This window comes from Pangasianodon hypophthalmus, chromosome 1 (genome assembly GCF_027358585.1).
Source record: "Pangasianodon hypophthalmus isolate fPanHyp1 chromosome 1, fPanHyp1.pri, whole genome shotgun sequence".
NCBI classification, from domain to species: domain Eukaryota; kingdom Metazoa; phylum Chordata; class Actinopteri; order Siluriformes; family Pangasiidae; genus Pangasianodon; species Pangasianodon hypophthalmus.
The window spans coordinates 34,783,290-34,798,005 of NC_069710.1; the positions used below are offsets into that span (position 1 = coordinate 34,783,290).

Here is a 14,716-nt window from a genome sequence, read left to right on the forward strand (position 1 = left end):
TAGGGTGAAACACTTTAACTGGAGGATTTTATGGGGTTTTTGGCATGTTTTTATGCATTAGTTCGTTTATCATCCCGTTTCAGTGCTAAATATCTTCAACACAGAACATTTAGAGTGAAAAGAAAAGAAAGCTTAAGAATGCAGCAAACAGGAGCTGTGATATTTTATTCTTTTATTCTTTTTTCTTCTTCTTTAAGTGTGTTATAAAAGTGTAAAAGAAGGGAAAGCATTAGCAGCAGTGGAACAGTGTTAGTGTATATTATCAGGAACACTTGTGTCTGTGGGGAACGATGTCACGGAGTGAAGTCACACAATGAAGCATTTTGATGCCATAGAGGTGTTTCTGCTTCTGTACCAGAACATTTCTCTCTCACACACACACACACACACACACTGTGTTCAGAGGAAGCTGAAGATGAATCTCCTACTACGAGTTTGTAAGTTTGCAGAAATGACAGAGAAGCTAAAAGGACTTTGAGGGAAGCGGGAGAAAAAACTATTAGTTTGGATAAAACAGGTTTTGTGTGTAATTAGAGGTCATGTGACCAGAAAGACGTTAGAAGAAAGATGTTACTAATGTGGTGGAGAAAAGATTGAACACAGTTAAGACCTGATTTTACTTGAATGTCCTCATTTTAATTTGTGTTAAAAAGTAAGAGGAAATGATGAGGGCAATATGTTTTTTTAATTGTTAAGCAGCTGTTTGTTATGCTGAATGTTTGTGTTGTATTAACTCTTATTCATGTCTTTCTCATGCGAGAGCGAGGCCAGAGAAGCTCAGATGAGAGAAGAGGCTCCGGTGGAGGAAAGCTTTCAGCCTCAAAAGGAGAAGATGGTGCTGGAGTTTTGTGCAGGTGTTTCACTGGAGTTTCTCAGCAGAACATTGATTGAAATGACCTGTGTAGAGTTCACACCTCTGTGGTGTTCAAATGCCGAGCAAAACACAGGGCATGATGACTCTTCCACGCATGCGCAGAAGGACACTTCCGGCCTTACGGACGTTACCGCGCGCTTTTTATTTTTACTTGTCTGGAGTCATCCGACATTACGCTTAAAGGAAAGGAGAAAACACACATAATATTAACTTACCGCTTAAAAGAAGCTTTTCAATCTCCATCCAGTTTATAGTGCTTCTTAGTCCTCTGGTGGTAGATCGCTAGTTTTTGTCCCAAATTCCATCAGTAAGTTAGGAGTTGTAGACTGTTCATTCTAACGGACATCATTAGCGAGGGATCTGTTTCGGTTCACTAGCTAGTTGGCAATTTCAGTAGGCAGTGAAATAACTAACACTTTGGTGGTAGCTAGCAAGTTAGCGAATGTAGCTGTGTACAGATTCATTTGAAGATGATGCACTACTAAAAGGAAACAAGTCTGGTTGTGGTAATGCTAGCTAATAAGCTACACATTAGCTGTTAGGGTGATTTTTCTTAAATGTACAGAGCCAAAGCAACACAAGTAGGGGAGAGTCAACTGGAAGAACTTGTTGAAAAACTGGATGCCCAGGTCTGTTACTTACAGTAATTCTCTGTAGAATTATATTGTACTATGTGTGTTTTTTTGTAGCTGTAAAGCAATGTTTTTAAACTAAATGGTGTCATGGCTCACTTGTTGACACTCCATAACCTGTGTTTCTTGGCAGACCATGGATGTAATTTCACACAGGAGCTCTACTGTTCTTCATGGTCTTCCCTTGTACATGAGAGAGACAGCTTCAATTTCAAACACCATTCTGGTCATTTATTTTGAGTTTTATTTGAACTTTTACAAGCACTACTGCTGCAAACCTAAACTAAACACCTTACAAAGGTTTACCCCAGTTCAGTTGTTTCGGTTTCTTTATGAAATAGTTGACTGTTGTCCATTATTTACTGTGTTTCATAGGACACTGATGCATTGGGGCCGTGCACAAAGGGCATGAAAATGGGAATCCTTGAAGTGGGAAATGACTGCACTGCTCACTCAGGATCAAATTCCACGGTGGTCAATGTGGCAATCGTATTGGAAGAGGAAGTAGTTATGGACAATCTGGGAGACTCCATAAAAGCCTTCATTCTCCTCTTTGGTCTGCTTTACGCTCTTAACATAGAGTATCCCAAGGACTTAAGGTACACCTTTGAAGCCGTCCAGAAAATCTTTGTGAACCTTGGAAGTGAGTGCACTGCAAGAGTGCAGTCTCTAAAGAACAAATTATTGCAGCTGCAATTTAAACGTTTTCATGGCAGTGATTATTTTTGGCAATACTGCAGCTGGAAACAGATGTCTGACAATTATTTGAATTTTTTGGCAGAGTTGCTGAACAGCATGGTTGAACTTTCACACCAGATGTTTGACAGACTTGAATTTTTCTTAGAATTGTTGAATTTGGTTTTACATGGTTGACCTTTTGCACAAGATGTTTCAGAAATCTGTTCATTTAAATGAACAGAAATCATTTAATTAATCCTTTATTTTAATGTCTTTTAAACGGTACTGTAAGGAACCATATTTCTTTTGATCTAAAGCAAAGGCATTTGATGGAGAAGAAGACCTTTAGATGGAGAAGTGAAATTAGTAAGCTTTGTAAATCAGAGTTCTCATGCACTTTTCTGCAGTTCAAACCAGTTTGCTCTAGGTGATATTATTGCGTAGTCTGGTACTAAAATGCAGTAATGATATATTTCATTTACATATGTATTACTTTAACATGCACAGTGTGCACATATTCTGTTTTAAATTGTTCTTTTGTACACAGAACTTCCAGTTCAAATCAGGATGCAGTAAAATAAATGTATGTAAAATATACATACAGAATTTTCTAATTGCACTTGAGCTTTTACAGTGTATTGTATCTCTTGTATTGTGTTTTGCACAGTTCTGTTGTATGCAGTACTTTTGTGCAGTTCTACACTGTATGCTCTTACAGATCTTATTAAAAATCAAGAAATGAAGTCTTCATGTTCTGCCTCCTATATGGACTCAGAGCCATTTACTGTTCATTGTGTAAAATGTTAAAAGAAAGCAGATTATTTATGGGTCATTAGTGATGTATGACCTACAACCTTTGTGGGAATTAAGTTCACCGTGTTTGTTGTTGCCATGACGCCTCACACTGTACATTGTTTTTGTTGGAGCAAAGCCTGTAGGTTTATTCATAGCAATGAGTTTAAATCCTGCTAATTAATACTTACCATGCTAATTGATATTTCAAGTCTAAAAACACACACAGTATCATAGAAACTTGACTGCACTGTGCTAGCTAGCTTAAAGTCTATCTCTAGCAGGTATTTTTTAAATATTTTTATTTTAGGCATTTATTCAACATTATGCTAATGATGACACATTCTTTGTAGATTCTCTGTAATAATCCTTGAGGGTTATTATGTTCTATAATACTGACTATACAGTGTGCTGTGTTGAGGAGGTAAATATACATCACTCATCAGAGTTAGCTGGCTAGCTTATTGCTAACAAAAGATGAACATGGAGGTGTGCATGTTTTTTCCAGGCCAAAATGACACTCACCATTCAAGTTAAGTCAAACACAGCACTATATTACAGCATGGATACAGACTCAGGTGCAAACACACACACACACACACACACACCAAAAAAATAAAAACAAATAAATATATATAAACACTTCATTTAATAAATTTAAAACATAATTATGTACAGAGTCAACTAAATTAAACTTTTCTAATCTTAATTTTCTAACAACGTCAGTAGGAAACAAATGACTTTAACTCAGTGTATAAACAGTGTATAACTTTGAGCAATGACCAAATTACTGCATTGATCTGATACTATAAGATATTTATAATGTGATTTAAACAAAAAAGTTTTTTTCTGCTACATGTAAATGGAAAAACCATGAACATACTGTATATACAAAACTATTAAATGTCATTATAAGTGCATTAACAGTTTCTGTTTTGCTGTTAATAAGAAAAGATTCATTACTGTACAGTTAAAGTTTATTTATCTCAGCTGGTGCATTTTTACAAGCAACTAGAGAAGCAGAAGTGCTGACATGTTGTACACCATCTGATTATCACTAAATGATCATGTTTTTCAAACACTTTGTACTGTAAGAGTTTCTCCTCATCATCCTCTGTGTGTGAGACTCAGATCAGATCAGATCAGAATTAAAGCGGATAAAATCTGTAAAGAAAGAGAAAAGAGCAGAACGATCAGATTTGATCAAATGTTTATCAGAATCAGTCATCAGATTCCTCACAAGAAAAATCAGTGTAAACACTGTGTGTGTGTGTGTGTGTGTGTGTGTTTCAGTCAGTAACTCACTGTAGTGTCTCCAGTTTACAGTGTGGATCCTTCAGTAGATCAGAGAGCAGCTTCACTCCTGATTCTCCTGGTTTATTGTAGTTCAGATTCAGTTCTCTCAGGTGTGATGAGGTGTTTGACTTCAGAGCTGAAACCAGAGCAGCACAACCTTCACCTGTAATACTGCAGTATTCCAGCCTGTAGAGAGATCAACATTTATAGATCAACACACACACACACACACACACACACACACACACACACACACACACACACACACACAATGCTTCACAGCCCATGAAGTGTGTGTATGAAAGCCAGAAGTAAATCCAGATTGTTACACGTCTATTTCACTGTTTGTTATTATTGAATCTGGAAAACTATCGCAGTTATTGCTGCTCTATTAAAATTGTGCTCCAGGACAGACAACATTTTATTAATCTAAAACAGCCATATGACACAAAAGCAGGATCCACAGTGTGAAAGTGATGATCTGACCTCAGTGTCTCCAGTGTACAGTGTGGATTCTCCAGTCCAGCAGAGAGCAGCTTCACTCCTGAATCCTGCAGGTTATTATTGTAACTCAGGTCCAGTTCTCTCAGACTGGAGGAGTTTGAGCTGAGAACTGAGGACAGAGCTCTACAGCTTTCCCCTGTGAGATTACAGCCACGCAGCCTGGGAGAGAAATGATGATATATCAGAACACTGACATCTCAAACACAAACATACACAAATATAATGTTTATCCTTTTACTTAGAAGGTTTTGCGTGTACTGTCTCTCTCTCTCTTCCACACACACACACACACTGATGTTTAAGGATGCAAACGCCAGCGGAATGACTTGTTCCATGAGCCGTCCATAAATCTAACCCCCACTGAGATCTCCAAAAGCTACAATCATCTTTGGTGGAATGACGTTCTTGCAAGAAACAAAAGTCCGTTTTAAACCGTTTAAGATAGAAAAAAATTGCTTTCCTTTTTGTAAGGTTTCTTAACCCTCTTGTATTAAAAGAAATTATAGATAGAGACATGAAAAGAGAAAGAAATCTCTAATATGAAAGTAGATAAAACAGGTCTCCAAAAAAGTATTTGCAAAAATACACTCAGAACGATGAGAACAAACAACTCTATAAATTATGTAGTGCAAATCAAAGTGCATATATCTACACCACTGAACAGCCATTTTTCAGAACATAAATAAACGACCCCTTATTTTGTAACGCAGATTCAATTACTAAAATAATAGACTTATCAAACTGACCTTCATTTTTCCACAGGAAACAATACTTCTAAAGAAACAAAGATTATTATTATTATGTTTTAGAACAACAGGCCTTACAAAAAATGTTCCAGGAGTCAAAATATCAAAAAGGTCAAAATCAAAAGTCATATTAAAATGAAGGTGGCATTAATTTGCATTCATTTTACCCTAGACTACCAGCTTCATTCCATAAAAATAAAATAAAACTTCAGATACGTGTCCTGATCACACTTCTTATTCTAAATGAGTTATACTGTATATACAAGTATTTGCTTTTGAGCAGGAAACATACAGACATATTCGATTGTTCAATCTGTAACATTTGCTATATTCGCTGTTTCAGAAGGAAAATATAAATATTCAGTACAGTTAGCTAGCTTATAAATATAAATATTCAGTTCAGTTAGCTAGCTAATAAATATAAATATAAATATTCAGTACAGTTAGCTAGCTAATAAATATAAATATAAATATTCAGTACAGTTAGCTAGCTAATAAATATAAATATATATATATTCAGTACAGTTAGCTAGCTAATAAATATAAATATAAATATTCAGTACAGTTAGCTAGCTAATAAATATAAATATAAATATTCAGTACAGTTAGCTAGCTAATAAATATAAATATTCAGTACAGTTAGCTAGCTAATAAATATAAATATAAATATTCAGTACAGTTAGCTAGCTAATAAATATAAATATAAATGTTCAGTACAGTTAGCTAGCTAATAAATATAAATATAAATGTTCAGTACAGTTAGCTAGCTAATAAATATAAATATAAATGTTCAGTACAGTTAGCTAGCTAATAAATATAAATATAAATGTTCAGTACAGTTAGCTAGCTAATAAATATAAATATAAATGTTCAGTACAGTTAGCTAGCTAATAAATATAAATATTCAGTGCAGTTAGCTAGCTAATAAATATAAATATTCAGTACAGTTAGCTAGCTAATAAATATAAATATAAATATTCAGTACAGTTAGCTAGCTAATAAATATAAATATTCAGTACAGTTAGCTAGCTAATAAATATAAATATTCAGTACAGTTAGCTAGCTAATAAATATAAATATAAATGTTCAGTACAGTTAGCTAGCTAATAAATATAAATATAAATATTCAGTACAGTTAGCTAGCTAATAAATATAAATATATATATTCAGTACAGTTAGCTAGCTAATAAATATAAATATTCAGTACAGTTAGCTAGCTAATAAATATAAATATAAATGTTCAGTACAGTTAGCTAGCTAATAAATATAAATATAAATATTCAGTACAGTTAGCTAGCTAATAAATATAAATATTCAGTACAGTTAGCTAGCTAATAAATATAAATATAAATATTCAGTACAGTTAGCTAGCTAATAAATATAAATATAAATATTCAGTACAGTTAGCTAGCTAATAAATATAAATATTCAGTACAGTTAGCTAGCTAATAAATATAAATATAAATGTTCAGTACAGTTAGCTAGCTAATAAATATAAATATTCAGTACAGTTAGCTAGCTAATAAATATAAATATTCAGTACAGTTAGCTAGCTAATAAATATAAATATAAATATTCAGTGCAGTTAGCTAGCTAATAAATATAAATATAAATATTCAGTACAGTTAGCTAGCTAATAAATATAAATATAAATATTCAGTACAGTTAGCTAGCTAATAAATATAAATATTCAGTACAGTTAGCTAGCTAATAAATATAAATATTCAGTACAGTTAGCTAGCTAATAAATATAAATATCAATATTCAGTACAGTTAGCTAGCTAATAAATATAAATATTCAGTACAGTTAGCTAGCTAATAAATATAAATATATATATTCAGTGCAGTTAGCTAGCTAATAAATATAAATATAAATATTCAGTACAGTTAGCTAGCTAATAAATATAAATATTCAGTACAGTTAGCTAGCTAATAAATATAAATATTCAGTACAGTTAGCTAGCTAATAAATATAAATATTCAGTACAGTTAGCTAGCTAATAAATATAAACATTCAGTACAGTTAGCTAGCTAATAAATATAAATATAAATATTCAGTACAGTTAGTTGAAGATGCCACCCTCACTCTGATGGATAAGGTTGGAAAATACTTGGATGCAGCAGATTGTTGTGTTAGGATTTTATTTATGGATTTTTCTTCTGCTTTTAATACTGTGAACATAAACATTCTTTTGAGGCAGCTGGAGGAGTTGCAGGTGCACCAAACCCTTATCTTATGGATTAACAGTTTTTTACGGGATCGTCCACAGCATGTACTGGTAAATGGCAAAACGTCAGAGAATGTGGTTTTAAACACTGGCCTTCCACAGGGGTGTGTTTTATCACCAATTCTATTTTCTATTTATACAAACGAAGTGACCTGTGATAACGATAAATTGACGCTTATAAAATATGCAGATGATATGGCACTGGTGGGATGTGTAAAGGATATTCAGTCATTAGATACTTACCTCAATTTTGTTAATTTTATCACAGTTTGGACAGAGGAGAGTTCTTTGCAGCTTAATGTTAGTAAAACTAAAGAAATGTGTTGTGGCGCGAACAATGTACGAGCACTTTGTGAACCTGTGTTAGTTAATGGAGAGGAAGTTGAACAGGTGGGATCTTTTAAATTTTTAGGTACAGAGATTAACTCCCAATTTTCATTTGATAGGCATTCAGACAATGTTTTTAAAAAGGCTTATCAACGTTTAGGCTTATTGAGAAAACTGAGGAGTTTTAACACTGAAAAGGACGTTTTGATGGCTGTATATAAATCACTTATCAAATCTGTTCTTACTTTTAATATTGTATCCTGGTTTAACTCTCTTTCTGTTAAAAGCAAAAACAAACTTTTAAGGATTATAAATGTGGTGAGTAAAATAATTGGTGAGAGACAAACACCTCTCCCTGATCTCTTTACTGTGGCATTAAAAAGGAAAGCCTCTGTTACTGTGGGAGACTCGTCTCATCCCCTGTATAGTTCTTTCCAGTTACTTCCCTCTGGCAGACGGTATAAAGTGCCTTTAGTGAAAAGGGCCAAGTATAAGAAGACCTTTATCCCAACTGCGATTGGTGTTTTAAATAGGATCTTAAAATGAATTTTTTATGTATTATTATAGTTGTGAAGTGATGTATGTAAAGTAAAGTGTTGTTGTGATGATTATTTGTATTGTTTGTGTGTTGAACCTTTTGTCTAAAGACAATTTTATACCCTATTTGGGATCTACAATAAAGCTTTTGAATTGAATTTAATTGAAAAAGACAGATTCAGGTATACAAAATACAAAAGCATAAATACCACAAATGATGTAAAAATTGGGGGGCTGGATCATTGTTTCTGGGAGAAACACACTGTTGCCTGATAAAGCCACCAGGGGGCGCCGTCATCAGCTGCCTGAACAACCTCAACTGGAGTATTCCTACAGTCACTACTCACAGCTTGTGATGATCGGTCAGTGTATACAGTGAAGTGTATAAGGAGACGTTAAATCACCAAATCACTGTTACTGTGTGTGTGTGTGTGTGTGTGTGTGTGTTTCAGTCAGTAACTCACTGTAGTGTCTCCAGTTTACAGTGTGGATCCTTCAGTAGATCAGAGAGCAGCTTCACTCCTGATTCTCCTGGTTTATTGCGGTTCAGATTCAGTTCTCTCAGGTGTGATGAGGTGTTTGACTTCAGAGCTGAAACCAGAGCAGCACAACCTTCACCTGTAATACTGCAGCATTCCAGCCTGTAGAGAGATCAACATTTATAGATCAACACACACACACACACACACACACACACAATGCTTCGCAGCCCATGAAGTGTGTGTATGAAAGCCAGAAGTAAATCCAGATTGTTACACGTCTATTTCACTGTTTGTTATTTTTGAATCTGGAAAACTATCGCAGTTATTGCTGCTCTATTAAAATTGTGCTCCAGGACAGACAACATTTTATTAATCTAAAACAGCCATATGACACAAATGCAGGATCCACAGTGTGAAAGTGATGATCTGACCTCAGTGTCTCCAGTGTACAGTGTGGATTCTCCAGTCCAGCAGAGAGCAGCTTCACTCCTGAATCCTGCAGGTTATTATTGTGACTCAGGTCCAGTTCTCTCAGACTGGAGGAGTTTGAGCTGAGAACTGAGGACAGAGCTCTACAGCTTTCCCCTGTGAGATTACAGTCACGCAGCCTGGGAGAGAAATGATGATATATCAGAACACTGACATCTCAAACACAAACATACACAAATATAATTTATCCTTTTACTTTGAAGGTTTTGCGTGTACTGTGTGTGTGTGTGTGTGTGTGTGTGTGTGTGTGTGTGTGGGATGGGGGTCTTTTAGATCTGTATCTAAACGTTTCACACTAAATTTTGTCCCCATAAGATCAAAACTACAAGAATCTGTGTTAATATTTTCTGTCCCTCTTTGTGTGTGTGTTAAATCTGTATCCACAGTGTGAAAGTGATGATCTGTGGCCATATGTATAAAGCCACTCAGAGTAAAATTTTAGTCTTAAGTTTCTCAAAATTCTAAGAGTGACATCATTTTAGTCTTATTCCTAGACTTAAGAGTAAGTGTGATTCATAAAGGTTCCTAAGTGTTAAGACTAGGTCTCAGCTCCTAAATTATTTAAGAGTGCTCCTAGTTAGGAGGAACAACATGGCAGCAGAGAGGCGGAGACCTCGCACTTTCCAACAAAGAAAGAACGTGTTGGAATTATATGACGACAGCGAGTTGATAAAACGATACAGGCTTGATCATCAAGGTTTTCCTCCTGAATCCATTTTTTTAAGATAAGCAACTTTGGTCTTTCCTTTATATAAAGCTGTGAGTGCAATTTAGAATGATGTGATTCATCAGATTAATTACTTAAATAGCATCACATTTGTCATGTGTCGAAACTCGTTATTAAAACTGAGCAAAACTGTGTAAAATAAATGCATGTATTTATTCGTGATATTTTTGGAAATTTTGAAAATAAATTTAAATATTAAAATAATTGTTTCTTAATCATTACTGAATGGTGTCATGCTGCTGTGACTTTCCCCTCGCAGGCTCACTATTGGCTGATTCAGAGGTCGAAGGTGGCCATTTTGGGTGACATCATTGTAGGACTTATTTCACAACAATGTCTCGGTAATATAACAGATGGCTATAAGGCTGTATGCCGCCCCCCTTTGGGGAAGTCACATCATAATTCTATACTATTATACTATAATAGTGTAGTATTATAAAGCATAATACTCTACATCTGTTACCCAAATATCGAGCCAAGCTTAAACGCGAAAAACCGGTGATTAAAGAGATACAACTGTGGACGGATCAGAGTAAAGAGGAACTTAGAGACTGTTTTGATGGAACTGATTGGCAACTGTTCTTTGATGCATGCGATAATGTACATGAAATTACTGACACTGTTACGTCTTATATGTGTTTTTGTGAAAACAATTGTGTTAAAACAAAAACAATTCGAGTATATCCAAATAACAGGTCGTGGCTTACCAAAGATTTTAAAACGTGTCTTAAAGAGAAAAAAGTTGCCTTTTTAAAGGGTCATTATGAGCTAGTTAGAGTAAAAAGAAAGGAACTTATGGGACAAATTAAGAAAGCTAAGTTGGAATATAAGAATAAGATTGACAGTAAGTTATATATGGGTAATGTAAAGCAGGCTTGGGAAGGACTTAACACTATAATGGGAAGAGAGATGAGAAAACCAAGGTATTCCTCACAAAGTGTGTCTTTCGTAGAGGAGCTGAATGTCTTCTTTGGTAGGTTTGATCATGGAGAGTGTAATATTGAGTGTGATAGAGTATGTCTTAATATTCCTACATAGGAGCCTATTGTTTTTCAGGAGTAGGAAATTGCAGCTAGTCTTGCTCTTATCAAGCCAAATAAAGCACCAGGCCCAGATGGACTGAAAGGTCGAGTGTTAAAGGACTGTGCTTTTCAATTGACTGGTGTCTTCACTCAGTTGTTTCAACTCTTGTTGAATAATAGGGTAGTCCCTAGTTCATGGAAAGTATCGAACATTATCCCTGTACCTAAAACATCTAATGCCACTCAATTAAATGATTTTAGACCAATAGCTCTCACGTCCATCCTGGGTAAATGTATGGAAAGAGCGTTAATAAGACATATTCAGGCTCATGTCGTTAAAGACTTGGACTCCCTCCAATCTGCATATAAAAAGGCTAGGGGTACGGACGATGCTGCTTTAACTCTATGTAATCTAGTGGCTGAACAGATTCAGCAGACTACAAATTATGTTCGAATTCTATTTATAGATTTTAGCTCAGCTTTTAATTCAATTAAGATCCATGTTCTTTTACAGAGATTACTTGATTTAGGAGTGAATGGTGGTCTTATCTGGTGGATTAGAGATTTTCTTGTGAATCGTCCACAAAGAGTGCTCGCTAATGGTAGAGTGTCAAAGACAATTATTTTAAATACAGGAGAACCACAGGGAACAATATTATCACCCTTATTACTCTCATTGTACACAAACGAATTTAAAGTTCAAGATCCACATTTTAGTTTACTGAAATATGCAGATGATATGGCACTTGTTGGCCTTTTGTATAAAGGTGGAACTGGAAGAGATGAAATGTATCATAGTTATATAAATTCCCTCCAAAACTGGCGTCAATTGAGTGCACATGAGATAAATGTGAATAAAACTAAGGAGTTAGTGATTAGTAGAAATAAAAGTGAAGTTCCTGAACAATTACAACCTTTGATACTCAATGGACACCGAGTGGAAATGGTTACTAGTTTTAAATATTTGGGAACATTTATAGATAATCACCTGACTTTTGATGAAAATGTTGACTATATTTTTAAAACGTCAATGCACAGGTTGCATCTTATAAGAAGGCTGAAACATTTTGGTGTGAGCGAGCATATTTTAGAGATGGTTTATAAGAGTCTTGTGGAGGGTATTATGTCTTTCAATATGGTTATGTGGTATGGAAATGTGAGTGCTAAAGCAAAGCAAAAATTGTTCAGGGTGGTTAATATAGCTAGTGCGATTGTAGGAAAGACTCAGAAACTATTAAATGATATTTATACAGCTAAAGTTAAACAAAAAGCTGTAGTTATTAGAGAGGATTCACTACACCCTTTGCACTGTCAGTTTCAGTTGTTGCCATCAGGACGATGCTTTAGACAACCTCGGGCAAGTAAAAATGTGTATCAGATGTCATTTGTGCCAACTGCAGCTAGAATTTTAAATGCTGAGACATGAATATTAATATGTATGCAGATATATGTACATGTGGGAATGTATATATGTGTATGCTAAAGGGAAATGTTGAGTCAATTGTATTGTATGGTATTTTATTCTATCTTACCTTTTAGAGTTGTTATGTAAGTGTCTTTTATTGTATTGGTCTTGTTATAATGTGTTGTGAAGCCAAAGACAAATTTCCATTTGTGGACAATAAAGGAAGGAAGTAAGGAAGTAATTAAATGCCACCTCAGTCAGCACTTAAGAGTCAGTCTTAGACTTTGCTGAAAGTTGCTTTTAGCTTCTTTATAAAAAGCAAGTCCTACTTTTTACTAAGAATTTTTTTATGCTTAATTCAAAGCTTAAATCTATTCTTAAGAGCATTTCTGAGAAGTTTTATACATACGGCCCCTGACCTCAGTGTCTCCAGTGTACAGTGTGGATTCTCCAGTCCAGCAGAGAGCAGCTTCACTCCTGAATCCTGCAGGTTAATATTGTAACTCAGGTCCAGTTCTCTCAGACTGGAGGAGTTTGAGCTGAGAACTGAGGACAGAGCTCTACAGCTTTCCCCTGTGAGATTACAGTCACGCAGCCTGGGAGAGAAATGATGATATATCAGAACACTGACATCTCAAACACAAACATACACAAATATAATGTTTAACCTTTTAGAAATTAAGCACTTTTTAATACATCCTAAAAGCTCTCTTGTACCTGCACTAATGAAATAATTAAACACACCTGAGTAATCACAAACACCTGTGAAGCCCTACGTCCCAAACATTATGGAAATGGAGGGAAATGTATAGAAAGTGCTGTAATTTCTACATGGTAAACCATAAATGTATAAAAATACCACTGATTAAACTCTGAGAATGTGCACTTTAACCACATGTGAATTGTTGGAGTCCAAGTTTAAAACTGTGGCATACAGAGACAAATAAACAATAAATCCTATATGCTACACTGGCATGTGTGTGTATGTAGACTTCTATAGAAAAGATAAAGATGGCAGTCCATTATTCTGTTATTCACTATTCATCATCATTATTCATCACTATTTCAGTTTTTTCTTGTGACTAATATAAGCCGTTTTGTCAGTGACATGTCCACAGTATGAGATTTATAAGCATTTGGGAAGCATTTTGTAACAACAGTTACGTTGTGAACCTGTTTAGCTTTATGTCTGGAACTTTTGTCTCTGTGTGAGTTTTCTCTTTGGTTGTGTTTTCGTAAAGGGATCGGTGTTTGGTTGTCATGTGACACGGCGACTCGCTGGGAATCATGGAAATAGCCGTATTTCCTCGATCTTATTAGCCAGAGACCGTACAGTGGCAGGGAAGATGCTCGGTAGCGTTGGACGATGCGGGTTGAGCTTTAGCTTTAGCCCGCAGGCCGCCCCGCTTACCCCGGCTTTGTTTACGTTCGCGACGCCGGCGACGGGCACTTCCTGTCGGACTGGCCGCTCACTTGAGTCCGAGGACCGGAGTGTCTCTGATGGTAGCAGATGGAAGTTTAATGTCTAGTAGATTTTGTCGGCTGTATAAAGTGATCGCAAGGTTGTGACGAACAACCAAGCTTAACATAACTGGTCTTCAAGATGCCTCTGACAACCACAAACCTCAGATTAAAGCCAGATTTTCATGATTCTGGTTCACTCACAAAATCGAGGCATAAAATCAGTGCAGTGTGTAAACATCAACAGGATGTAATGTCACACAGAGCAGCACAAAGTCAATGTAAAAACATGGAAATGTAAAAACCAGCGTTGCCAACTATTTTCAATGGAAAGTAGCTAAATGTCGCTAAATGTCGTCATGCGTCATTAGCGTATTAATGACGTCATCACGTCGTATCTGCACTCTGCCGCTGCGTAATGTCGGCACTTCATAACTGTTTTCTCCCCTAATCCGTGCTCACTAATTTAATATAAATATATAGCCGAATGTCCAGTAAAGCTGTTCTCAATTTCAT

General features: G+C 35.5%; 2 protein-coding genes across 3 annotated transcripts in view; one reads left to right on the forward strand and one right to left on the reverse strand.

Annotated features, from left to right (window-relative positions):
• Positions 1-14,716, reverse strand: part of LOC117597395 (uncharacterized) — a 273,283-nt gene that overhangs the window by 206,369 nt on the left and 52,198 nt on the right. The window contains exons 14-18 of the mRNA XM_053235527.1: positions 13,159-13,335; positions 9,528-9,704; positions 9,079-9,255; positions 4,759-4,935; positions 4,282-4,458 (exon numbers count right to left, since the gene is read on the reverse strand). Of these exons, the coding sequence (XP_053091502.1) occupies positions 4,282-4,458; positions 4,759-4,935; positions 9,079-9,255; positions 9,528-9,704; positions 13,159-13,335 (885 nt within the window). The remainder of the gene's footprint in view (positions 1-4,281; positions 4,459-4,758; positions 4,936-9,078; positions 9,256-9,527; positions 9,705-13,158; positions 13,336-14,716) is intronic.
• Positions 864-3,039, forward strand: LOC128318619 (uncharacterized). 2 transcript variants are annotated; one of them, XM_053235597.1, is made up of 3 exons: positions 864-1,503; positions 1,640-1,732; positions 1,882-3,039. In XM_053235597.1, exons 1-3 carry the CDS (start codon positions 1,432-1,434, stop codon positions 2,377-2,379), a joined length of 663 nt encoding a protein of 220 aa, XP_053091572.1. In that variant the 5' UTR covers positions 864-1,431; the 3' UTR covers positions 2,380-3,039. The 2 variants fall into 2 exon arrangements, with proteins under 2 accessions (XP_053091572.1, XP_053091574.1); XM_053235599.1 differs by lacking the exon at positions 1,640-1,732.